The 26,123-nt window shown below is 37.3% G+C and overlaps 1 protein-coding gene and 1 long non-coding RNA gene across 2 annotated transcripts in view; one reads left to right on the forward strand and one right to left on the reverse strand.

Annotated features, from left to right (window-relative positions):
- The window catches only part of LOC309385989, a 60,598-nt gene extending 37,021 nt beyond the window's left edge, over positions 1 to 23,577 (forward strand). The window contains exons 2-4 of the long non-coding RNA XR_014174323.1: positions 6,472 to 6,546; positions 22,601 to 22,691; positions 23,248 to 23,577. This is a non-coding gene — a long non-coding RNA (uncharacterized lncRNA). The remainder of the gene's footprint in view (positions 1 to 6,471; positions 6,547 to 22,600; positions 22,692 to 23,247) is intronic.
- Positions 2,191 to 26,123, reverse strand: part of KIF6 (kinesin family member 6) — a 144,310-nt gene continuing 120,377 nt past the window's right edge. The window contains exons 17-22 of the mRNA XM_081940835.1: positions 23,594 to 23,675; positions 22,578 to 22,713; positions 22,065 to 22,159; positions 9,239 to 9,328; positions 8,516 to 8,622; positions 2,191 to 3,433 (exon numbers count right to left, since the gene is read on the reverse strand). Of these exons, the coding sequence (XP_081796961.1) occupies positions 3,417 to 3,433; positions 8,516 to 8,622; positions 9,239 to 9,328; positions 22,065 to 22,159; positions 22,578 to 22,713; positions 23,594 to 23,675 (527 nt within the window). The 3' untranslated portion in view covers positions 2,191 to 3,416. The remainder of the gene's footprint in view (positions 3,434 to 8,515; positions 8,623 to 9,238; positions 9,329 to 22,064; positions 22,160 to 22,577; positions 22,714 to 23,593; positions 23,676 to 26,123) is intronic.

Consider the following 26,123-nt stretch of genomic DNA (forward strand, 5'->3'; position numbering starts at 1 on the left):
ATATTTTGAAACAGAAGCAAACAAGCAAACGAATAGCTCTTTCATATATATATATATACACACACACACACTTACTTATAAGCTAGAGTAATTAGATATTTATTAATGATTTCAATATATTAGTTTGAAATTATAGTCACATGCATTCACTTTTTGCTTTCAGAATCTCAGAAGGGAAAAGTGAGTGTGACCTTTATAATCCTTGCTCATCTCAGCACTCTTTTCACCCAGGGTTTCTCTGCAAACAAAGCAGCAATTTGCTCTGGCTCGAAACGATAAATAGTGTTTACTATATTGACAAGTTTAAACAGCCATTGGTTAGATATCATAGATGCTGGTTAGTATTCAGCATGCATGACAGATTATTTACTAGGAAAACTTTTCCACTGGCAATTAAGCTGACTGAAACACAAATATAAACCTAGGCTTAGAATTGCAACTTCTGATCTTGAAGCACTGAATGGTTTTTCCAAAGAGTAGGGGAATAATTGAAGTCATTTCTGTATGTACATTGAAAAATGCAATCCTATGCATATTGCCAGGGTGTAGGCTCAATTAAGCATTGTGGGACATTATTAGGTCAACATATGTCTCTGCTCCATGATCAAAGATCCTTACACATTTAGCAGAATTATCCTTTTTAAACTATGGCATTTTCTTCTAAGTAAATGTACTATACCGTAAACATCCCCCAGGAGTGCGTGGAACTACAGTATATTTATATGTCCTGGAAAATGTAAGGAGAAATCTGAAACGGTTTCATATGCCTCCTCCTCCTCCTCCTCCATTAATGGGCAGGATGAAAGAGAACAAGGTGAAACTTAATTCAGGAAAAGTGGAAGTTTCCTGTTGGTTAATAGGAAACTGAAGAGTCAACCTGTTTTGGATGGAGTCAAAGGTTTATCATCTGGATGATCCAGATGATCACCTCATCAATCTTTAGCTGTTTTGGGATTTTTACAGCAAGGACCACTTTTGTACAATCAGAGGTAGTATGTGAGTTGCAACTATTTCTGCTCAGATTTAGTGATAATTATCCATGCCTAGATCAAATTTTGTGTGGACTGCTGCAATGTACTCTAAATGGAACTATATTTGAAACAAATCTGAAAATTGCATGTGGAGCGACTTGTAGTACCTACTTCAGCTGGTGCCAACTGCAAGTATTATGTGATGCCATATTGAAGGATCTGCACGCCAATTGCCTAATAGGCATGATTTAAATGAGTATTACTGACCTTTAGAACTGTAAATGGCTTAAGATTATCAAAAGCCAACTTGTATCTTTATAAACCTGCTTGAGCATGCCAGGTTGCAGTAGATACCTTTCTTAAGATGTCCCATTTGTTCAATGCTAACTTTGTAGGGGAGGATTCACTAGGCTTTTATTAATGAATGAATGATTACCCTGGTGTTAATGTATAGGTCTGAATTTTATTTGTTTATTTATGTTTAGATAAGGCTGTGCAAAACATTCAAAGGAAGCTCTCTGCAAAATGTAAGCAAAGCATCTCACTTCAAAATGGGAAGCACCTGCATCTTCTGGAAGGCTTGGCACAGTTGCTTCTTGGGCCTTCCTCGGTTATGCATACCAATGCGCTTGGCAAATTCACACTTTTCAAATGCTTTGCACAGTCTTGGTCTACATTTTCTTGATCATTAATCAATGGTGTTCTCAAATTAAGTAGACTGGTGGAATAGAAATCAAATACATAAATAAATTCTGTGCCTTTGGAGAATAGGGTTTAAATGTTCGTCATGAATGGGGAGAAAAAATATAGGTAAATTAGAATGAAATGTAAATGCCCGTTACTTGATTTTTTTAGGAAACTTGGCATGATTTATCTCTTCCTCTTTTTCCTGTCTGCAGCCTCTGCACTGATTGACTGCCTCTAAATATATTGTCTGACTACAATTCTGAGGCAGAAGGTCACTGTTCTGAAGACCAGTTGTGCACATTCAGCCTAATTGAATCCTAAATTTTCCTAAGAGGAATTATTTAAACATCTGTTATACGATCAGTAGCAGTAGCAGGCTAATGCAGTGGAGAGCTATTAATCGAGCTATAGTTTCCTGGTTACGGAAAATAATATTTCTGCTTTATTGGTCTAGTTCTGGTCACTGCATTTGAAGGAAGACACAGTAATTTATAATGAGTTCAGAGAAAGGTAAAACAGCCTAATGTTCCATCTTACGGGATCCATTTTATTGGTTCTTCCCTGAAGGTACATTGGGGGTGAAAATGGAGCTGGGATCAGTGGAGGAGTAGCCCCATTTGTGGCAATGTCTTTCATTGGTTTTATATTCAGAGGGCAGAAAAAGAATATAAGACAGGCTAGCCCCAATCACATTTAGATGACAAATGGAATCATGATCGAAATCAGTTATCCTAACCCTATTACTAGGAACCTTAGTTTAAAATTACACTCAACACTCACCTTTAACTACAGTATAACCCATAGTGTGTTTAAAGGTGGGTGCCTTCAATGTAATTTTAAAGGTGCACGTTCATATTTCATGATTCAGCAAACAAAACCTGTATCTCTTAAATGACTGTCATTATTTTGCTTTACTCTTATTAAATGAAGATGTTCTATACATCCAACATACTCGAAGGCAGCTGTTTCAAATATTAAAATGGTAATAAAGTATCTTTCTTAGCATTTTTAGGCTATAGGTTCAAGAGGGGAAAAGTGGCGTATCAACATATTTTTCTTTTGCTTTAATTTTGACTTGTATTAGGCAATAGAATGTTCTAGTAGTTTTTATATTGAATAAAAGGGAATAATGGTTACTCAAATGACACACACAAGCAAACTTTTGAGCACAATATTCTTGAACAATAACTATGCATAGAAGAAAAGTCGGTCCATAAAGATTCAGGATTCCACACCTGAAAGGCAATTATAGAAATCTTGGGGTGGGGTGGGACACAACATTTGGAAACATAATTCAGTACATGATCCCCAAGTGTGTTATTAAAAAAATGCTAGCTTAGTTAACAATACTAAATTACAGTAAGGAAAAAAAGGTATTGCTATATCTGCAGTTCTCAGTGAGACACCACATACAATCTGAACCCTTCCCCACCTCCAAGTCTAATAAAGCATTCCAGTCCAAAATTATCTCATAAAAGTCTAAGGAGTCCGTCTGTGTTAGATACAGAAACAGGGCTTGGAAGCGATGACATTTGAAAACCAATAAAACTCCAATAAAGTGCATTTATGGTTCCTATCACAAGGTTTTTGGCTTTTCTGTTCTTGATGTTCCAAGTTAGAGCTTGTTTCACTTTTTTGATATTACAAAAATAATGAAGACACAGGTTGAATGCTATTCCTTGCAGAAGTCATTTTCTCTTTCTCCTCTTCTCCCTTACTTCTAATTTTAAAATGAGGCCTTGCTGCATAAATCAGAGTTTACTTGTCTCCCAATCCTGAAAAGAGAAGAAAAGACTATCAGGCATGAATCATATTATACACATTGATAGTTTAATGATCTCAAATCTTTAGAGCTCATCTGAAATCTGGTCTTTTTTAGAATAGTATTGTTGCCACCCAGGGAGTGATCTTAGAGACTGAAGGTTGATTATAAAGATCATACAACTGTGAAGATAAAATTATTTACTAACAACATAGTAATATTCCAGGACAACAAATATATTAGAATGTAAAGTTACTCAAAAACAGTTAAAACTCCAGTTCATTTAGTTTTTTTACAAAAGAGGAAATGCTACTGATGTAGTAGGATACTTCAAGAGAGTATAATCACATGACTAACTTCCTATTTTAATCACTGGTCTGCACATCTTTATATTTTAGAAAGCTACTAAGTGAGATTTGGTATTCCTCAACTTCTTTTTGGGTCCATTTGTAGAAGACATTACTTCCACTAACCTATGCACCCCCAGACTGTGATATTAAAGAGGGAGGTAAAATTCAAGAGGAATAAAATTTGCAATGTAAAACAGGGTGAATCATGGAAGATTAGGTAAAAGTTATTCAAATGATAAAAATCTGAGCATTTAAGAAGTAGTTTGCCTGGGTACCTAGTGAGCTGTTCTGAGAATGGCTACCATAGCCAATAAAATGATCTCTGAATACTGCCTGTTTATCTCAGATGGTGATACAACTGAGAAATGGACTGTAATGGAATGACTCAGGTAGTCAGATTCAACAGAGTGGAACTGGCACTGGCAGACAGATCGAATCTCAATTCAATCCCTGAATAATTGCACTCAGAAGTGTTATAGTAAATAGCATGAGAAAAAGATAAAACTATTACAAATAACAAGTGTAGTGCAATGGGCTTCTATACAGTTTGGAAGCAACCATCCAGGTAGGAGTGGAATTTATAATAATTGCATATTTCAACATTAGTTTATTATGAAAAACACTATAGTTGATAAAATTTCATCTATGGTTGATGGACTGAAAGCTGCTAGAGGGCAATTAGATCTTTGAGCCAAAGTCGTCTTGCCACAACTGGAAGTTCTAAAGGAAGAACCTCTTGAATGGCTCTCCCATACAAATTTCTTTTCTTTTGGACCAGGGTTTTAAGCAGGTCTGTGCAGCTGAGTCTGTGATAATTCAGATCCTCTTAAGACTGCCTTGCACTTTCTTCAGACAGAAATGGAGAAAACTCCAAAAGTTTGACTGTCTGGTACTATGTATTTGAAAATGGTGGTGTGCATCGTCTTCATTCTGATCAAGCCATCTTCAGGGAATCGGCTTTGGGAGTTCGTGCTCGTAGTCAGGATAGGTCAACAGCCATGCATCATTCAGCTCTTCCTTTTCTATAAATAATGAAGTGGATTCTAAGATGAATGAAATCAGTTAAGTTTATGGAAGGAGATTCTTCTCTCCTACAGAAAAAAATTATGAATGGAATAGGGATCCTTTTCAACTATGTGGGTCAGTCCATGACAGAGGTATGCTCGAGCTGGCTTGTACTGATTTAAGAAAATCTATTGTTAAATTTTCTGGAATTTTGTGAGCTGGTTGAGGGCAGAGCAGAGCTGCTACGACTAGCATTATGCTTCTATTTATCTATTTATTTATCTATCTATCTATCATCTATCTATCTATCTATCTATCTATCTATCTATCTATCTATCTATCTATCTATCATCATCTATCTATCTGCATAATGGCAGCAATGAAACTGCCAGAGACAGTTAGTATACATTTACAAACAAACCACAGATCTGTGAGAAACTATTGTTAAGACAATGAATTGCTGGAAATCAGGAGAAGATCAGCAGAAATTAGAATGATTTCTTTTTCTTTTAACGGTTGCCCTATTTCAAATTGTTCAGAAAATTTCCTTTGACTCTCTAAAGTAAGTTTTGGAGAGCACAAGTAGCTGCTAGAGAGAGGAGGGTATAGGAAAAAAAGTCATCTGTCTTCCTTAAAATACATTATTTAGAACACAAACCAGTGGTTCTTGATCTATTCTTCAACATTATCATAGTTTTTATTATTTCAATACTGAATACTTCGCTGTAAAAAATCTGTAATAATTGAAGCAACCCAGGGAATCCATAAGATTATGCCATTTTATATTAGCTATTTTTATAACGATATCACAGCAAATAATTTCTGTACACAACAGATTTTAGTTAAATGTTGGAAAAGATCTTGGCAAACTAAAGTTCCTTGCTCAGATATTCCTTGAGGTTTTTAAGAAGAGATTGGACATCCATTTGTCTGGAGTTTTATAGGGTCTCCTACTTGACCAAGCGGTTGGACTAGAAGACCTTCAAGATCCCTTCCAACTCTGTTATTCTGCAATTTCAGATTGTTCATGCTACGTAATGCTGAAACTGACATTCAAATGGCGCTGCATGTTTTTCTAATTATTTTACTATAATAAAATTAGATAGGCACCTTTAAGGCCAGATCTACTTTTCTTGCAAACATGCATCTTTTCATAAGCTAAAAATGGGGTAGCTTAAAAATCAAGAGAATTTGTAATTATTCCATGATCGTTGGGGAATAAACATTAATTCAACCGAAGAAAGAACTTAATAAGAAATTTATTAAAGCGAGACATATGACACCTAAAGCCTAAGTGAGTAGAATATTTGCTCTGGATGGAGGAGGGTTTTGTAACCTCTCTATTTGCACCCAACAATTATTGCTGATAACCAAAGAGATAGATTAAAACACTACTGTGGGATAATGCTAACACCATCTGTCAAGTCAGGTGCTACTAGCTTGATGAATAATGCTGTCATCAGCACTCAAGAGTCGATGGAAAGCTACGGCTTCAGTAATTAGACTGCTTTTAGATATTCAGTATAATTTGTTCCTGTCACTACAAACCTCTATTAAAAGTAATCTTTTACTCCTTTATTAATAGTTCCCTTTTTACCATTAGGACTCTGTCTCTGATATTATGTTTCCTAATGTGCTACTTTTAATGTGCTACTTTTAATGATCAGAATGAAATGGACTTTTTTTTGTCATCTAGGAACTAATTCATATTTGGAATGTGACAAATCTGGCAGACTTAATCCAGGATCAGGGATCTTTCTACATTACACAGGTAATATAAGTTGCAACTAAATATATTGATGCCTATGCAGTTAGGTCCTACTTGTAATTACTTACTTACCTGTAGAGACAAGGACAGTCCTAGGACCAATTTATATTAAAATTCAATTCAGAATATGGATCTAAAAGACTGAAATAGCTTGTATGAACATAAATACTGTTTGCAAGGCTATATAAAGCTACATTCTATGCATTGTTAAATTTGGTTAATTTGAATATGATAACTTTCTATTGATTTTTACTTATCATTTTTTCCACCTTTTAGGATATTATCTCACCCTACTTTGAGTCACTAGATTTGAGAAGTATCAATGGTTCACAATATTAATATGAATGTTAATTTCTGTTTTCTTAAAACAAAATGGTTTTGTTGTATGGTCTAAGACAGGGGTGTCAGAGGGAGTTGTGGCCCTCTGACCTTGGGGGTCGTAGCCAGGGTGGTCGTAGCCAGGGTGATTGTGGCCAGCTCAATGTCATTCATGCCTTTGGTGGCCTGAGCAAAAATGGGCTCCTGAGCTCCGTTTCGGCTGCAATGACCTTCTGCAACCCTCTGCCAGAAAAAATGAAGCTCGAGACGGCCGCATGCAGCCCTCCCTATCTCAGTTTTCATTGGCAGAGGCACTGCAGGCCAATCCTTCACTGTTTCCGGCCCCCGGGCCTTGAGTTTGACATACAGTATAGCAGAACATCCTGATGGAACACCCAATTTTCTACTTTTCATTGATATTCGAAAAGATAGCTTGTCTGATAGAGCTTCTACCCACAAAAATAATTCCCAATATTTACTTGTCATTCTCCATATTAGCATTCCCAGATTCTATCAAATTGGCTAAAGAGAATATTATTGTTTGCTTATTAATTCAATATTCTACAATATATTAATGTCTATAGAGGCATTGTCAGGGATGCAAGAGATTAAAATATTCCTTTGCTCTCTGGTTTCAAGAATATTTTAAATTATTTCACAATGTGAAAGCAGCTTTTCATACATTTCAGCCAACTAGTCAACTTCTAACTAGTCAGAAGACATGATGCAAACTCCCCAATTTCATAATACCTGGGCAGACTCAACCATAGTTTCAATTGGGAATCTTTAAGCATTCTAGAGTGGACCAAACTAAATCCCCAAATCCCAGGGAATTCCTGGAAGCTTGGCATTCAGACAAATCAGCCATCAACATAGATATAAACCACATTTACACATCATTCAAATGAGACAATAAAAGAACTTCCTCTGAGGAAGTAAATTCTGAATTTAGTAGACTGCATTGGGTCATTCTCTTCTACCAGTTATTGGTTAGACAAATTCCACACTATGTTTTTTTCTCTGTAAAATGATTTCTACACCAACTCCTCTGAAGTGACCTTGAATCACTCTGGTAACTGTATGCCTTCAATACTTCAAATCTAATTTTGTCTTGATTTCCCACTCATTGTTCTCCTCCTTTTCCACTACAACCTATTTCTTACAAACCTCTTAGCTGATGGGTATCAAACTTAATTGCGTCATGTGACATATCACATTTTTCCTTTGCGGAGCTAGGTGGGTGTGGCCTGGGCATGATACATCTAGCCTGCAGGCCGCCCGTTTGACACCCCTACTTAGCCCCTTTCAATTTACCCCACCTGTGAAAGATCTTATTTGGTTTTCTTTCAGCTCCTTCCCAGGTTCACAAGTAAAATCTAAGGTATAACATAATACAATGGCAGAGGAAATTTGCTTTTTTAATTACATCACATTATTTATAAATTATAAAAGGATAGGTTCTTTTCGAAAGACTATACCATCTAAAAGCCAAAACAAATGTTGAGAGAGAAAAGAGGGGGGAAACACTGTAAATGATAATACGTAATAATTTCAATGTCATTCTCTGATTTCTTTTTATAAATCTTGATAACACTGAATTTTTAAAGTTTATTATACATATCATTGGTCAACTAACACATTGAATAAGAATTACCTTTTTTATGTAAGAGGTTCTTTCTAGCTCTAATGAAAGCTATAATATCAGCATCAGTTTGACGATCTCCTGTGAAAGGGATGGTAGAACTTGGATCTTCTGAAATCCTGAAATAACCAAGTGGATTTTTCAGTTGTCTTTGCTGTTCCAGATTGAGTTGGATATTGAACTTCCTTAGGCAGAATATATGTTTCACCTATCTGAATTCTGCTTTATTCTGCTTTATTTTATCTGGCTTAAGATAGAACTCATTGACAAGTTCCACCGAAATGAAGGAGATTACCTCCCCTCCCCCGCAATGCTTTGGAACATGGGTATATATGCCGGGAGCTCCTTAAAAAAAGATGTATGCTCTTCCATATCTATCTTCTTCCTGCTGTCCTCCTATACTCCTAAATACTTTTATGAATTCCAATGTGAAGCACTGCTGTTGCAGTCAACAGTGCCTGGATGACTATGAGCTCTCTTGTCTTTTGTTGTGATAATCAGTTTTAAAGAAGGAATTTACATTTAATCATTCTCCATGTAATCAGAAGCCCCAGCTGACCGCATATAGTTTTCCCAATTTAGATCATCTGGCCAATTTATAAACATCTGGATGTAGATGTGACAACCACAAGGGCAGCAGGCACAGCCCCTTTCTCCCTCTGTTCCCTTGTGACAAAGGCAGCTTCAGTGAATATTCTAGAATCTAGATTCTCAAAAGGTGTAACTACTGCATACCTCATTTGTGAATTTGAGTTGCTGAGTCTGCTCACACTGCTCTTCACAGTTGACTGTTCATTGGAGCTGGCTCTACTGTTATTTGGAACCCTGGGAAGAGAAAGAACTGAATTCATTTCAGGTGGCGGCAACAAAACCATATTTTTACAAATGGCGTTTTCTACCCAATAATTCAATAAAAATTGAAAATAGTATTTAATTTCATAAAGATTCCAATTCAAAAACTAGATTGGTGTGATACAGTAGGCAATATGATCACAAACTCTTCTTTTAAAGACTTAATAAATGAACACTGAGATGCATTAAATACTGTAGCACTGATTGTTTTTGTAATGCTGTAAAGCAGTGGTTCTCAACCTGTGGGTCGGGACCCCTTTAGGGGTCGAACGACACTTTCACAGGGGTCGCCTATGACCATCGGAAGACACATATTTTCGATGGTCTTAGGAACCGAGACACCAATTTTATGGTTGGGGTGGAACATGTGGAACTGTATTAAAGGGTCGCGGCATGGGAAGGTTGAGAACCACTGCTGTAAAGGAAAAATAAGGATGTTTTCTTTATGTATCTGAACAATAGTTATTCTGCTGAAGGCCTACCTATCCATCATGCTGTTATTAAATTATTACATTCATTGTGGGAACATTCCATTCTGCAACCATATATCTAGAGAAAACATAATTTGCTTTCATGAGATTCTACACTGTTCTTACTGTAATTTACACTTTAAAACTATACAATAATTGTTAGTCTAACCATAGAACTTTTATTATGAAAACAATTTCAAACTCTGCTCAATTACCATTTAAATTCATGAAGAAGAGATATGAAGACAGCGAAAACTTAAATATTTTGACAGCTGAAGACATCAAATTAGTTTTGTCATCTAAGTACATTTCTTAAAGAGACTTCCTCAGGACATTTAGCATTGTTTTAAATAATAATTCAGTCTAAACATTTAGTCCCCCCCTTTTTTAACACTACAATGCATTCTAATTCAGTTTAAAAGAACTCAGAATAAAGTAGTAGTGGGATTCTTTCATTGAAGTTAGCAGCATTTCATCTGTACAGTCTGTGATCTGCTATAGGAAAAGTCAAAATACGGAAGTAAGACAGTGTGCCTTCTTTCCCCATCTTCCAAGTTGCAGAAAGTGTTGCTATCATTTTCTGATGATTCCACCATTGTGATGATGTAGCTGAGTTCACAAAATAGCTTTTGGAGATTTACAGTCGTTCTAGGATTGCAAAGCAGCTTCAGTGACTTTTTGAATTTGTTGCTCCTCTCAAACGCAAACATTTGCTTTGGCAATGCGTTCCCCAATAGGGCCCTCAGGGGCTGCTTTAATGAACAACCTGCATGCAGGATTAGGAATACATTCAGCTATGTCTGCTATTGAAGAACAGTTGCAGCAGATGGTGACTGCCCAAGACCACAAATTTTTTCATCATGTACTCCATGTTCTGGACATGGTTTCTGAAAAGTATTTTCAGAATGTTGATTGACAGAAAAGAATATTTTCATGAAGGTAATTGAATGCAGTAAGATTTGAAAGTTGCTATCACATCATAGTTCATAAGCTACATCAGCAAGGTAGCATTGGAAAGCAAGAGAATATTCTTTATGTTCAATAACATCTTGCTGTCTTCAGTAAGAAGCTGATAGGCCGATTATTTTTTCTTTCACATGATAAGGTCGGGTGGGATAGGATAGGACAAGACAGGATAGAAAACTGTATTTAGCCAAGTGTGGTGCAGAAACTTTCAGTGTACATACAAAGCAACAGAATAATAATAATAATAATAATAATAATAATAATAATAATAATAATAATAATAATAATAATAATAATAATAATAATAATAATAATAATAATAATAATAATAATAATAATAATAATAGAAGTTGAGCGACTGTGGAAAAAGAAATCATGTGTTGTCCCGATTGTAATTGGAGCCCTTGGAGCAATACCTAAAGGACTACCTCGCTATTTGGAAATTTTAAATTTATCAGATTTGAACATTCTGATTCTACAAAAAACCGCCCTACTTGGAACAGCTTATATCCTTCGACGTTACCTTAACAGTTCCTAGGTCCTTGGTTAGGACTCGAGCTGTTGAGCTACCAACCAGCCCCAAAGGCTGTGAATCTCACCAAAGATTAACCACGCAATAATAATAATAATAATAATAATAATAATAATAATAATAATAATAATAATAATAATAATAATAATAATAATAATAATAATAATAATAATACCACCACAATGTGATGGGGGAGTAAAAAAATAATAAGGATAAATGATAAATATTAAGCTGTACTACATGGGTAAATATACATAGCCATTAGACAGCACTGTGAGAATTAGGTGTTCAGCACATTGATGGTGCGAGTTGGAAAAAGTCCCTTTGTCTAATTGTTTTGGCATGCAATACCCTGTAGCGGCCTCCTGAGGGGAGGAGTTGAAACTGTTTATGTCCAGGATGCGAGGGTTCTGTAGATATCTTCTCAATCTTCCTTCTGACCAGCACAATATAGAGGTCTTCTGTGGAAGGCAAACTGATTGCAATTGCTCTTTCTACAGTCTTAACTGTAGTCTGTACCTATCCTGTTTGGTTGCTGTACAAAACCAGGCAGTTATAGAACTACAAATAAGAATCTCTGTGTAGAACTGTTATCAACAGCTGCTGGGACAGTCTGAACTTTCCGAGTCGAGGCAGGAAGAACATTCTTTATTGTACCTTTTTAATGATGGTTCTAATATTAACTAGCCATTTCAAGTCCTGAGAGATTACAATATAGAATCACAAAACTTGAAGGACTCTACTACTGATACTATGCTGTGAATTATAGTAAGAGGTGGTATAATAGGGCTCCTCCTAAAATACATTCTCATCTCTACAGTTTTAAGCATATTTAGCTCCAGATTGTTTTACTCTAAATATATCTAAGAAAGCTTTTTTCTTTTATAGCATCTTTTACCAGTAGTAGCCCATCCTGAATTTCAGCTTTTTCAACATTATTTATATAAAACCAGACAATTCTTGCATGTTCTTCCTTTATGATTTGGATTATTTTCCATTTCTGATATACCACAGAATCCTACATATACATGAATTGATTAAAAGATGATTTTTAAGTCCAAGATATGCATTTGACTACATTAAAATTTAGTTGCTATAAAATGAAGATTTCCAGCCCCCAGTGTCCTGTTATTTACATTTCCTCAGTTAAGTTATTCCTAGTATTTAGTATGAAGTCAAGAACAGCTGATAGTTTATGCATTGCTCCATTCTCTGAAGGAGAAACTTGTTAGCAAAATATGCCAGGAATTTCCTGGAAGTATTATGGTTGCAAGGTAATTTAATTGTCCTATTACATTTACCTCATACGTATTTGAAAGCTACTTTATGCAATTCGAGTGTAGAAAGCAATTATCATGGCTGAGTGGCAATAGTAGATACCAAAAACAGTACTTTTATTAATTCCTCCACCCATTTTAACTGCAATACTCTCTAAAGTATTGCCACAATAAATCATTTCAATTTCTAAGCAGATGTCAATATTTAGCATACAGAAACTTCCTCACTGTTTACTATTGGTTCTGTAGCTTTTAACAGATCTCACATATTTTTCTTCATGCCTGAAATCCAAATTCCTGTTTATATATGTCTCAGAAACAAAAGTTACAAAGCACTGTGGATGACTTTGGGGTTGAGGATTAGGTATGTCCTTGTTTTAAACGTCAATTCAAAATTTTAAGATTTAACCACTAGATGGCAAACTTGAGGCATTCTTATTTTTCTGTGCTGAAATTAAATTCATTCCTTTGACTTCTAAATAGTTAGTTTGACCAAAATAAATAAATAAATAAAGATGGAATGGAAAATACCATCTCTCAATAGTGTCAGAAGAGCCAAGAAAGCATTTCTCCCTAACTGGAGAACAGGGTCAAAGACGTTTGACTCCACTACAGCAAAGTTTTCCTGCCTACACAGCTGACAAAGCAGGAACAAGCTTTTAACTAAGTGCTTCCCAAATCTGGATACATTATCCAAAATTTGGTAAAAGTGCTTTTTTCTTTGGGTAATGACACACAAAGCCATTACCCAGTCACAACAGGGACATTGAAACTGACCTAAAGTGATTTACTTACATTGGATAAAAAACTTTTTTACTTTACTTTTATTTGGATTTCTAGACCGCCCCCTCTCCTGAAAGGGACTCGGGAGAGGGGACTTTCTGATAGTTTGAAGTAATGAAAGAAAAGGTTTGGGAAGCATTGATTTAACCCCACAACGCCTACAGGAATCTCTTTTTAAAATGTATATAGTACAAACCAGTGGTGGGTTCCGGATCCCGTTCCAACTGGTATGGTTGGAACGAGCTCAGCGTCGCCCACATGGATGTGCGTGTCACACGCATGCTTCGTACCTGCCTGCGATGCCTCCGCAAGCCCCCGTGATGCTCCAGCTGCTTGGTGGAGCATCGCGCAGGCACTGTACACACCATGCGCATGCACAGAAGCGCCAAAAGCTTAAAGGACAGATAAGGAGCTCAGGCGGGCGGGTGAGCCCTCCGGAGCACTGTACCGGAACCATACCTGATGCTCCCAGCAGGCTCCGGTACGCCCGTACCAGGGCGTACCGCCTGCAACCCACCACTGGTACAAACTCTATCATTAGTTTGTTAAGTGTATCATAAAAGTTGAATGGAAGAACCAGGCCGGCACTTATATGGTAGGGATGCACTGAGAACTTGAAACCCATCCTCACTTCTTGCTGCATGTCTGCTTTGTTTACTGCATGAGAACAACCCAGGTCAGTGGGAAGAAAAGCAAAAGTATGTTTCCAACAGATATTAAGTGACTTGCTTGAAAGATGTAAGATGGAATATAGTCCTTACTTAACAACCACAAATGGAACCGATGACTCTGTTGTTAAGGGATATGGCCATTGAGCGACACAACACATGTCTATGATGTACTTACAACCTCACTTCCTCTTCAATTGTTAGATATCACATGACTGTGACTTGCAATTTTACCTTTGAGACTGGAGAATGGAAGAATTGATTGTGTGCAGAGGAAGTAACTTGTTAAAAGAAAGGACAAAAAAAAGCCAATCTGAGTGGATTTGAATTTTAAATATTGGGGTTAACCAGGGTTTGGAGTACTTCTTTTTCCCCATTTCCTTTTATACTCACACTAGTCTGAATGAACGATGGAGAATGGAATATTAGGCTACTGAAATCTTGTTAATATTCTCCTGGTACAAGGGCTTATTGGACAATCAAGATTAGAGGACATGTGGAGACTTCTATATGTCCTAAAATGATGGCTTTTGACCTGGTTAGAGTTAATTGTGTGCTGGCAGTAAGGTAACTACATTCAAATTGGATCTCTGTGTTAAGCATGAAAGAAGACACTGAAATGGTTTTCTATGTAAATGAAGAAAGAATTTAATTTCTCAAAGGTTTTTTTTTTAAAAAAAAAACTTCATTTATCAATTAAGGACATTTCATTTTTACCTGATGAAAATTAGATTTGTCTATTCTGGCAAGTAATTTTTTTCAATTGATTAGTCATGAAATGTAATTAGTTTTGTTTGCTATTTCTCAAAATGTAGAGGTACCCAGAGGTAGAATGAAGCAGAGAAGAAGATAATTGGAAAGAAGAGAAGACAACATGAAGCTATAATATATTTAAAAATTAGAACAGCCATATATCACAGCATACAGAGGATAGCCTTCTCTTTGAAGTCCTGTCAAAGACCCTTCTTGATTTAAAAGCATAATTTATTTTGTAAGACAAGCCTATCTAATTCCAATTTAAAGATAATAAAAGATAAGAAATGGATGACTATGAAATAGTTGCACCGAAAGACTCAGGTTACTTGGCACAGAAATTTTTATCCATAATGGCAAGATAAATTACATAGTTTTCTGTAAACTACAGCATTCTATTGTAAGGAATTATTAAACTATGATATTTTATTTTTAGAATGCCACATACCTTCAAACTTCCAATCATGTATCATAGAAAGCTAGGTTGGTCACATTCCCCATTTAGGTAAACCTCAACAATGAATATATTGTGACAAAGTAATATGAGAACAGGTTGTAAAAATGAAAAAGTGTGACCAATAATCTGATGTTTGTATAGTATTATATATCTTGAATCTAATGACCTACAACTATAGATAATATATAAAACAGTATCAAGGGTGGTCTTGGCTGAAAGGTTGCTTAAATCGGACTTTTTTCCTACCGACTTAGATCACTGATTTAAATTGCCCTGGCTTAATCAATTCACCTTGAAAGAAAGGAATACTCCATGAAGATATACTGGCAATTGGGAGAGAATATAGTGGTTTAATATCAGCATTTGTGTTTCTTATTATTGCTATCCTTGAAATGGTCATTGGAGAACCACTGCTCAAATTAACATTGAGGCTTCAACATCTGATTTGTTGCTAATTGGACTTGTGCTCATGTATGTCTGCTGAAGGAATTAGTTCAGTGACAAATTTAATGACATTAAAAACTTTGAGCTGTGGTGGCCAAGAAAGCCACTTGTTGCTCCTTACCATTTTACTCATTCATCATGTCTCAACTGGTGGTTCTTCAGAGTGAGAAACTGTGAAGTGAGCAAGGGTGTGTGTGTGTGTGTGTGTCCATGCAGATAGACTCTACAATCTGTTCATGTACAATACCTGGAGTTTAGGGCCATCTTGGTGCATCTTCCCAAAAGGAGCTGTCTGTGGTGGCACAGTGCTTGGAATGCAGTATTGCAGGCTAATTCAGCTCACTGCCAGGAGTTTGCTCCTGATCGCATCCTACCACATACTTCCCTGCGACCAATTTGCTCTCACAGGGAGGGACTCCTCCGGGTGCCGTCCACTAAGCAATGCCAACGGGCGGCACCTAGGAGTAGAGCCTTCTCTGTGATGGGCCCAACCCTCTGGAATGACCTCCCCCCCGATATCAGAACCACCACCGACTTCCGCTCCTTCCGACAAAAACTGAAGACTCACCTGTTCCGTTTAGCCCATTCATAGTCTTGGCCCATTCATAGTCTTATTCTACCTCCTGGCAGATATTTTTAATTGGGTATTTTTAGGGGTTATTTTAAATATTGTTTTTAACTGCTTTGCTTTATGTACAGTTTCTTATAGCCTCCTCCTTTAGGTACTGAGTATGTAATTATGTTTGTACTTTCTATTTATTTATGCGTTTTATCTGACTGTACACCGCCCCGAGTCCCTTTGGGGAGAGGGGGCGGTATAAAAGTCCAAATAAAGTAAAGTAAGTAAAGTGATCGGCTGAAAGTTGACTCAGACTTCCATCCCTCTGAGGTTGGTAAAATGAGACACAGACTGTTGGGGCAATATGCTGACTCTGTAAACTGCATAGAGAGTGCTGTAAAGCACTATGAAGAGGTATACAGATAGTCCTCAGTTTTCAGCCACAATTGAGCCCAGAATTTATGTTGCTAAGTGAGAAATTTGTTAAATGAGTTTTGTCCCACTTTACAACTTTTCTTGCCACATGTGTTAAATGAATCACTGCAGCTGTTAGTAAGCCAGATGTTAAGTGAATTCCCTATTGACTTTGCTTGTCAGAAGATCACAAAAGGTGATCACATGACCTTGAGACACAGCAGCAGCGGTCATAAATAGGAACCAGTTGCCAAGCAGTTGAATTTTGATCATGTGACCATTAGATGCTGCAAAGGTTGTAGCTATGAAAAACAGTCATGTCACTTTTTTCAGTGCCGTTGTAACTTTGAACAGTCACTAAATGAACTGTTGTAAGTTGAGAACTATTGGTATAAGTCTAAGTGCCATTGCTATTGCTACCTGAGGGAAACTGGTAGCATAGCTGGCCAGTGTGTGTGCTAGTGATGGTACTTCATTTTCAGAGTTGATCATAAAAATAGAACAGGTGCAGCTCTGCTTTATTGCCCTGATGCTCTGGTCTGAGAATTCAAAGCATTAAGCTCCAAGTTCCTAACAAGGAACACATTGACTGTTTTTTTTATTGGAGAGACTGATATAATCCCTCTGATGGGAGTCAGATGCATCATGGATGAGATCGGCCCAATATATTACCTTTTCTCGACCATCATATGAATGGCAAATTTTTGGGTTTGAATATCAGTGGGCTTCACTGGGGGATCTGAAACAAGCCCTGGAAACAATGCATCATCAGACATAAAAATACATTCATACCAGAGGTGGGTTCCTACCATGCGCAGAACAATTTTAATTGAACTGTGCATGTGTGCGCAAAGCGCGCACATGAGTGAAACAGCAGTAAAGCCAGCCAGAACCCACTCCTGATTCATACTGACAGATTGGCCCTAAAACATCAAATTTACTTTTCAAGTACATACCTAGATATTTCTACTGGATTTTACTCATATGAATAGAGACTTAGCTTTCAACAGTTAGGAAGATTTTTAAAATATAAGGGAAAGATGATTTTAAAAATGTATAGTGACTATAATCCTTGAGTACCATTATTATTGTCAGATGCCAACACCTGTGTACACATCAAATTAAATACTACAAATACTACAGTATGTACATTTCAGAATATTTAAAAGTGTCACCATTTGCTTATATATCATTCGATTCGATTTCGATTTATTTCGATTTTTATACCACCCCCTCTCCCCAAAGGGACTCGGGGCGGTGTACAGTCAAATAAAACAGATAAAATGGAATGCAAACATACATCATAAAAACATAGAAGAGGAGGCAATACGACACTGTACAAAGTAAAGTAGATAAAAACAATATTTCAACAATCCTAAAAATACCCAATTAAAATAACCCAGTTAAAATATATCTGCCAGGAGGTATAATAAGGTTATGAATGGTCCAGGCCGGCTAAACGGAACAGGTGAGTCTTCAGTTTTCGTCGAAAGGAGGGGAAGTCGGTGGCGGTTCTGATATCGGGGGGGAGGTCATTCCAGAGGGTTGGGCCCATCACAGAGAAGGCTCTACTCCTAGGTGCCGCCCGTTGGCATTGCTTAGTGGACGGCACCCGGAGGAGTCCTTCCCTGTGAGAGCGAATCGGTCGCAGGGAAGTGTGTGGTAGGATGCGATCCCGCAAGTACCTAGGTCCTGAGCCATGGAGCACTTTAAAGATGGTAATTAACACCTTGAAACGCACCCGAAAGACCACAGGCAGCCAGTGCAGCTCGCGCAGGAGCGGTGTTACGTGGGAGTACCTAGTACTCCCGAAGATAGCCCGCGCGGCTGCGTTCTGGACTAGCTGCAGTCTTCGAGCGCGTCCCAAGGGAAGCCCCATGTAGAGGGCATTGCAGTAGTCCAGCCGAGACGTCACCAGTGCATGAGTGACCGTGCGTAGGGCATCATAGTTTGCAATAGGCACTGAAGCATCTTCTATATGTCAGAGTGATGAAAAGAGATTAAGTACAAGTGTTTACAGACTAAATTATCATAAAAAGTTATGTTATCCTTGTTTCAGTGGTAGAGGTATATTCATATGGCTTTTACATCAGGCCTACTTTTATATTTTCTTCTGCTATCTAAATTCCTTCAACTAAATATTGAATGACAGTAACTGTTACATACCATATGCTTCGTGTAAACTTTTACTATTACAATTTATTTGACAGATAGAAGATTATGGTTAAATCCTGTTCATTGAGTAAATTACCAGTTTGCTTCTGGATGGATTTAGCAACAAAGAGCTTTTTGTGTTTTAGTCCAAGGATTTGAAGAAAAATAAAAAGCCCAAAGATCTCATCATATGTAACTATGAGAATGAATAAATAAGTTCACTGTGTCACTGAGATTCAATGGACTCTTTAGGAAGTGGGTGTTTTGTTATTTTATATCCCTAAATGTAGGAAACCAGAAACCTTGCTATGAATTGTTAATGCCTCAAACAGGCTTCAAGAGGTTTAGAATAAATTTTCAGCACAGTGGGATATAAGTTGCTGTTCTCTATCACAATGTCAAGAGCTCCATTACAAATTCTTTGCTTGTCACATTGAGAACATAACTGCAAAAAGGGGCATGAGGCATAACATAGAATAATACAAAAGTGCTTGAAATATCTGAAAATGTTCGTAGAAAACTTAAAAGGGTAATTACAAGTGTAACAACATGGATATCATATGTCTGCAAATAAAAACAACTCCAAGTCTGTCTCTCTCAAAATCTCCCATTTGATTCATGGTCTTGGATTCTTATCTTCAACATGCATCATAATCATAACCTCTAAGGGACATAGCAGCCAAAAATGAGGACTAAAATCAACAACAAAAATGCCTAGCCATGGATGCATTTGCCAAAGTAAGTGTTGCTTGCTCCATATATTTAAATTATAGTCATAAAAATATGTATGTCAATTAGTACCTAATCTCTAGACATTCCATACAATTATAATATCAAAAAGTCACTTTAACTGGTTCAAGACTGGAATGAAGTCCATAAAACATATTGATCTACATACTTTTGCAGCAGTAATCACTACTGTATCACTTAGTGATTACTTAATCACTAAAATCAGTTTCTGATTTTTCTTGTTTACATAGATGCTCCCAATATATGATGAACTCCTTCATTAAGGATTTACCGTATATATGTAGAAGGGGACACTTTTTGCTTTATATGTACATGCACTTCTTAGAAGGCTATATTATACTTCCTGAGAATTATTTTGGAAGAATTTACTTTAAGATTGTGCTAATTAGAAACATTTAATGCAAAATAAAATAATACTTTTTTTTACTATGACCAAATATAAAAGTAAATGTAGCACAAATGATCTTGATTATTATGATTATCTTTAAAAAAATGAAGGAGTGGAAAGATGATGTAACAGTCACTGAAAAATTGACATTAGGAAACTTACAGACCAGCTTATGTTGACATTATTTATTAAGGCCTACAAAATTAATTGATAATATGTTTTAATTGTACCAGAGGTGGGTTGCTCCTGGTTTGGCCCGGTTCGGCCGAACTAGTAGTGGTGGTGGTGGGAGGCTGTGCCCTCCTGTTTCTGTGCATGTACAGAAGCATTGTCCATGCACGAGCACAAGCAAACTGGTAATAAATTGGTTAGGAACCCACCACTGAATTGTGCAATTCAGAGCTGTAGGAGTTTTACAAATTATGTTTATAATCCTCAGATAACAGCATGTAACGTCAAAACCACAGAATACCAGAATGTATTTATTAATATGCTGAGCACTGTGCATCACAAAAACTGAGAAAATTGATACAAAAGTAAGAGAAAGAATGGTAGCACTGCCGCAGAAAATGTGGTCAGAAATAACATTCAGCAATGGCTAACGGCCACTAACCACTGAGTATTGATTGGATAGTGCTAACTACTATATTTCAGTTTCCAAAAAACAATAGTTCCTCCCTTCCTCTCATCATCGCTTACACTAAAGCCACTTTACATATATGAAAGGGAGAACTTAAATACTTGCGGGTGTTTTATAGACTACTCAAAAACTTCAGTTTGTTCAAAATGCAACAGCCCAGGCATTATTTTATATCTGAGCTTCAGGTACTACATTGGCTTACCATAAGCTCTATGTGCAATGTAGAGAACTGGTTTTGGGGTAGAAGCCCTGTATGATATAGCACACTTAAGGTATCTTCAAGACAGCCTTCTATATGGAAAAATGGTTGACCTAATAAGAAGAGTTGGGGGAAATTGCTTCTGTTTCCCTATTTCCATGAAGTCGAGAAAACTGAAGCTAGATGGAAGAACTTCTTTATGATGATTCCTATATTATGAAACAACCTTTCCCAAAAAACTACATTAGCCCTAACAGTTTTTGACTTATGGAAGCAAGTGAAGCAGAGGCCTTCTAGAGAGCTTTTTTAAATTAGCTGACAGAATGTTATAGGAATGTTTCCATTGTTTCAATTAGGTTGGTTTTAATTTTTCTGTAAAATCTGTCATAAGTAATCTGTGGAAAGTTTATTAAATTCATAACATTTTCATATATGGATTAGGTTCATATGATTGTGGCAGCTTAGAAATCTAATAATACATAAAATGAAATCCTTATTTATCAGTTCATAAAATATGGGCCAGACCTTACTGCTGTTAGGTATATTTACAGCTGAATCTTCAATAAACTGAACAACATACCACACAAGCCTTGAGTGGCCACTTGTCATAAATCCCATGCTCATTTTAAAATTATTTGGACAAAAATCTTAAAGGAAATACTTACCAGATTGCAACTATAGTTAACAAATTGTTAAGAAATAGAAGGGAGAATATAATTTTGAAATTATGATGACAAGTTGAAACACTATCCTGAAACCAATGACATGAAATTCAAAGGTAAATATAATCTACTTCAATAATATACAAAAAAACCCCAAAACCCCAAGATAATGACTAGAAGGAAGACAAGTTTGATAGCAGGCAACGTACAGATATAAGATAGTTGGGTATGAACTTTTAATGCCATATAGCTGATAAAAAATGAAGTGAATCATTAGTCTGGACTAATACAAAAATAATATCCAGATTGTAAGAGGTAATAATTTTAATCTATTCTATGTCAGGCCACATATAAAGTACTGGAATAGAAGATGTTTCAGAAGAGGAAACATCAGATTGCATCTTATACGCAGACATCTTCAAGCTCTATGATTCTACTCTTATTGAATTCACAACATGGATTCATTGTATGGAACACTTATATACTGAGTCACAAAATGGCCATATAAAATTGCTATATCATTTTACCTATACTGTTCACTCAGAAAAGCAGAAATATCAGAAGACATACATGCAGAAAGATAACCATCTTACCTGATAGTACCTGGATGTAGCTGATTTTCAAAAAACACGGGAAGAGTCTTTAGAACAGTGGTTGAATTCTGCAAAAGTGGTGTTTCTTCTTGGCTCTAAGGAAACCATAGGATAAGGAATGAACCACAGGCTAGCTCTCATGTCATTAATGTTGAAATCTAAATATTGAAATCCTTACTTTGAATTCTAACTTTCCACACAATTTTATGTATATTATGTCTCTCATTATATTACTATATCTTGATGCACTGAAATGGCAAACTCAAGGTTCAAACTTTCTCATAGTTTGGTTGATTAGATGATTAGTCACTTAGAGGCCTAGAATTTTACACAGTTTAAGTTCTGGGAAGTTAAAATGCTTTATTAGAAGAAGTGGAACGATTACTGCCTTTGTGTCAAGTTAAGGAAACAGAGTCTGCATTCAATGCTTTATCAAACTCAGATATCCCAGATACCTTGTTTTCAGCTGACAAATGTAAAAGTTACTCTGAAAGTGAAAATAAAGACACTCACCTGCAAACTTTTTGTTTCCTCAGACCACCAAGCTTCAAAATCTTTTTGCAACTTCACTTTTGCTTTTTCCATGAGGAGCTGCAAGTGTTCAATCTCTATCTTCAGCCCTTTCAAGTGAGTAAACATTGTTTTATAACTGCAAAATGGAAAAGAAAATGTTATTATGGAAGATGCAACAAATCTGTTGCAACTAAAAAGCTGTAATGTAGAACTGAACTGAATATCTCTCACCATTTGCTACCTAGTTACACATTGTAAGTTAGGAAATTGATTTATTCCCTGTTGGGTATTTCTCTCTTATTTATTCTTTATTTGTAAAAAATATATAAAGTCTGCTAAATTTATCATGTAGGATATGAATAGAAAACACTTTCCCCAAATATTAGCAACTTACTCGTCTGTCAAAGAAATGCCCATCAAAGTGGCCAAATTCTCACTGAATAAATGAATAAATGTTTGTGAATTAGATAAGCAGGAACTCTCCAAGTCTATTCTCAGAAATTGTCCCTAAATCTGGGGAAGGGCTCTGAGAACTCAAGCTTATTCAGTTCTATAGAACGGGTTGCCTGACTGTGATCTCCTCTATAGTTCTTTGATTTCTGTGTCACCCTACTGCTTTGGATTTTCTCATCTGCTCTGACCTTGAACTACCTTTGGTCTTTGCCTTTAGAACAATGTTCAGCTGTTCTCTTGCCAGCTTTCCACTATTTCTGTGTTCCAGTTTAGCAAAAGACCCAAAGCAACCAATTGGCACAAGGTTTGGGGAAGCTCTTCTTGAAAAGGGACTTTAGCTAATTATGGGACAAGAGAACATTTATTATCTTTTTTCAATAGATTGACAATCTAGCTAAATCTATGTTTTCCCATAGCTGAAATACGGTCCATGTATAGACAGGTATTAAGCTAACTTAATAGCATACAGTATATGAAATGTACATGTTACCAACTTACTGTGTACAAGAAATATTCATACTTATTTAAGTTTTTAACATATATAATAATCAAGCTAAGAGAACCTTATTTTTTTCTGTTCAATTTGTGTTCGAAGTGCCTCTTCTATTGGATCAGGTTGATTCATTTCTCGAGGACTGATTAGAGCTGCAAATTATAATCACTCCATGTTAGAAATTAGATAAATAAAGCCAAAGGACACAATTTAAGTTGTGGAATTCTCTCTGTCCCCCTTCCGCCCCCCCTTAAAAAGAAATGGTATAAAAAGTACAAAGTGATGTATATAATACTCCTTTCCAGTTTTCTTCCCATAACCAGCCTATGAAGTAGGCTGAGACAAAGTGTGGCCCCAAGTCATTCACTGATCTTCCATGGCTGAGGTTGGACTCCCCTTTGTTCAATAGAAAAGACATTATATAGTATTAATTCTATATGAATTATTTGTTCCAATTTGTCTCTTAGAATTCTCCTCTTACTTGTCTCCAACAAAATTATTTTGCTTTTAATATAGTACTATCTTGCATTTCTCCCAGTGACTGCTAAGAAAATACCTGGGATTTCCTTTACTATGTGCTTTATTTCCTTTACAGTATTCTTCCATCCTTTCTGTTCTTGGGAAAGACATTATACAAAGTTGATGAAGTGAAGATATCAAATCAATAATTCATGAATGTATATAAATATTTTCTTAGTAAACAAAAGAAATAAGGTCATCTTTTAATAACTATTTTATTTATTTATTAAATGTATATGCCCTTTAATGCCTTTTGAACTGCAAATGGTATGGAAGCCAAATACATTCCATGTTTAGATGAGTAAATTGTAAAAAGATTGATAGCTTCAGAAGAAAGATCAGTAACCCCCTCAAAATGCACTGTAGAATTTATTATGAATAACGTGTTTCCCCAAAAATATGACATGTCCCGAAAATAAGGCAAAACCTGATTTTTTGGGTGGGCCTAAATATACAGCCTCCCTCAAAAATAAGCCCTTGTGAAGGGGTGGGTGTGCCCAGCACAGGAGACAGCCCTTCCCCTTCCATGGTCATCTAATGACAGCTGGGCTCCTTAATTGTGACCCGTGGATCAGCTGATCTGATCGGGAGCTGCCTTTCACTCTATCTGTCCCCAGTGTTCTTGGCGCTCACCCACCTCCCATCCATCTATCCATCTCCCTCGCCTACAAACTCCCGCCCTGCTCGCAAGAGCATAGCCACAATGTGTCATGTAGTGCCCACCCAGCAGACAACCTCCCCCTCTCCAGCCGGGCAAAACACCACTCACTGACCGAGCAGTATTCCGAAGGCGCCAAGCCATACAAGCACTAGTCCCCCCCTGCTTGTGCACCTCCCAGTCCTCACCAAGTCGATGTGGGCAAAGCTGGTGAGCATCAGATCCTTGAACTCACAGCCGATGCCGCTGGTGCCCGCCACTGGCGCCCACCACCAATACCCTGGCTGGAAGCCACAACCTGGGCCAGCTTCCCCTGCAGGGCCAGGGCCGCCGCCATCCCAATACTAAGGATGTTTTTCTCTATGGCTTCCAAACCCTGGCTGGAAGCCGCTGGAAACAGAGAGAGTCTTTGGCAGTGGCTGCTCTGGGAGTCTGCTTCCCGCTCTATGATTCTGCCCCAGCTCCCAGAAGACTTGGCAGCAGGCGGCTGGCCAAACCAGCTTTTTCTCTGTTTCCAGTGGCTTCCAGCTGGGGTTTGGAAGCCGCAGAGGAAGCCATAATCAGTGCTGGGATGGAGGTGGTGGCAGCCCTGGCCCTGCAGAAGGAGCTGGCCCAGGCTGTGGCTTCCACGTAGGTACTGGTGGTGGGTGCCCGCAGCATTGGCTGTGAGCTCCTGAAGGACCTGGTGCATACCAGCTTCACCCACATCTATGTGGTGAGGACTGGGAGGTGCACTAGCAGGGGGGACAGGCGCTTGTGTGGCTTGGGACCTTTGGAATACTGCTTGGTTGGTAAGTGGTGCTCTGCCCAGCTACAGAGGGAGGTTGTCCATTTGGTGGGCACTACATTGCAAGAGATGCCAGGCAGCTTCTCTCTTTCGAGTGGGCTCCCGAAGAGCCTGGCGCAGGGACAGGAGGATGTGGACACAGCCTTAGGGGCAAACAACTGACGTGCAGCTGTGTTGCGCTGTTGCAGCAGCACAACACAGCAGCCACGATGTGACCATGCTTGCTGCCTCCTGCATCCCCAAAGTAATAAGTTCCCCTCCCCGAAAATAAGGCCTTATTTTGGGGGTGAAAAGAAAATAAGACCCTGTCTTATTTTCAGGGAAACACCGTATTCTCTGGCAATCTATTGTTACTAATATAATTTACTTTTGAGTGCCTCTCTGCACTGAATAAAGTACCACATTTATCTCCTGCTTATAATTCCCTATTTAATGAAATATGCAGTGACCTAGCTATTAACATGCTAAGCTTAAACCATGACCAGCTAACCATAATGGTTGGCATGAAATATATGGTAAGCCAAAACTAAACAACTATATGATGGTTTAGTACATCAACCTAATTCATTCTATTTCTTTTGCAACTACCAGTGTTGGTCATCCTGAAATCTAGTGCTTTTTATCTGTAAGTAGAAT

Source organism: Natrix helvetica (genome assembly GCF_964273705.1).
Source record: "Natrix helvetica genome assembly, chromosome: 2".
In the NCBI taxonomy this organism is placed as follows: Eukaryota; Metazoa; Chordata; class Lepidosauria; order Squamata; family Natricidae; genus Natrix; species Natrix helvetica.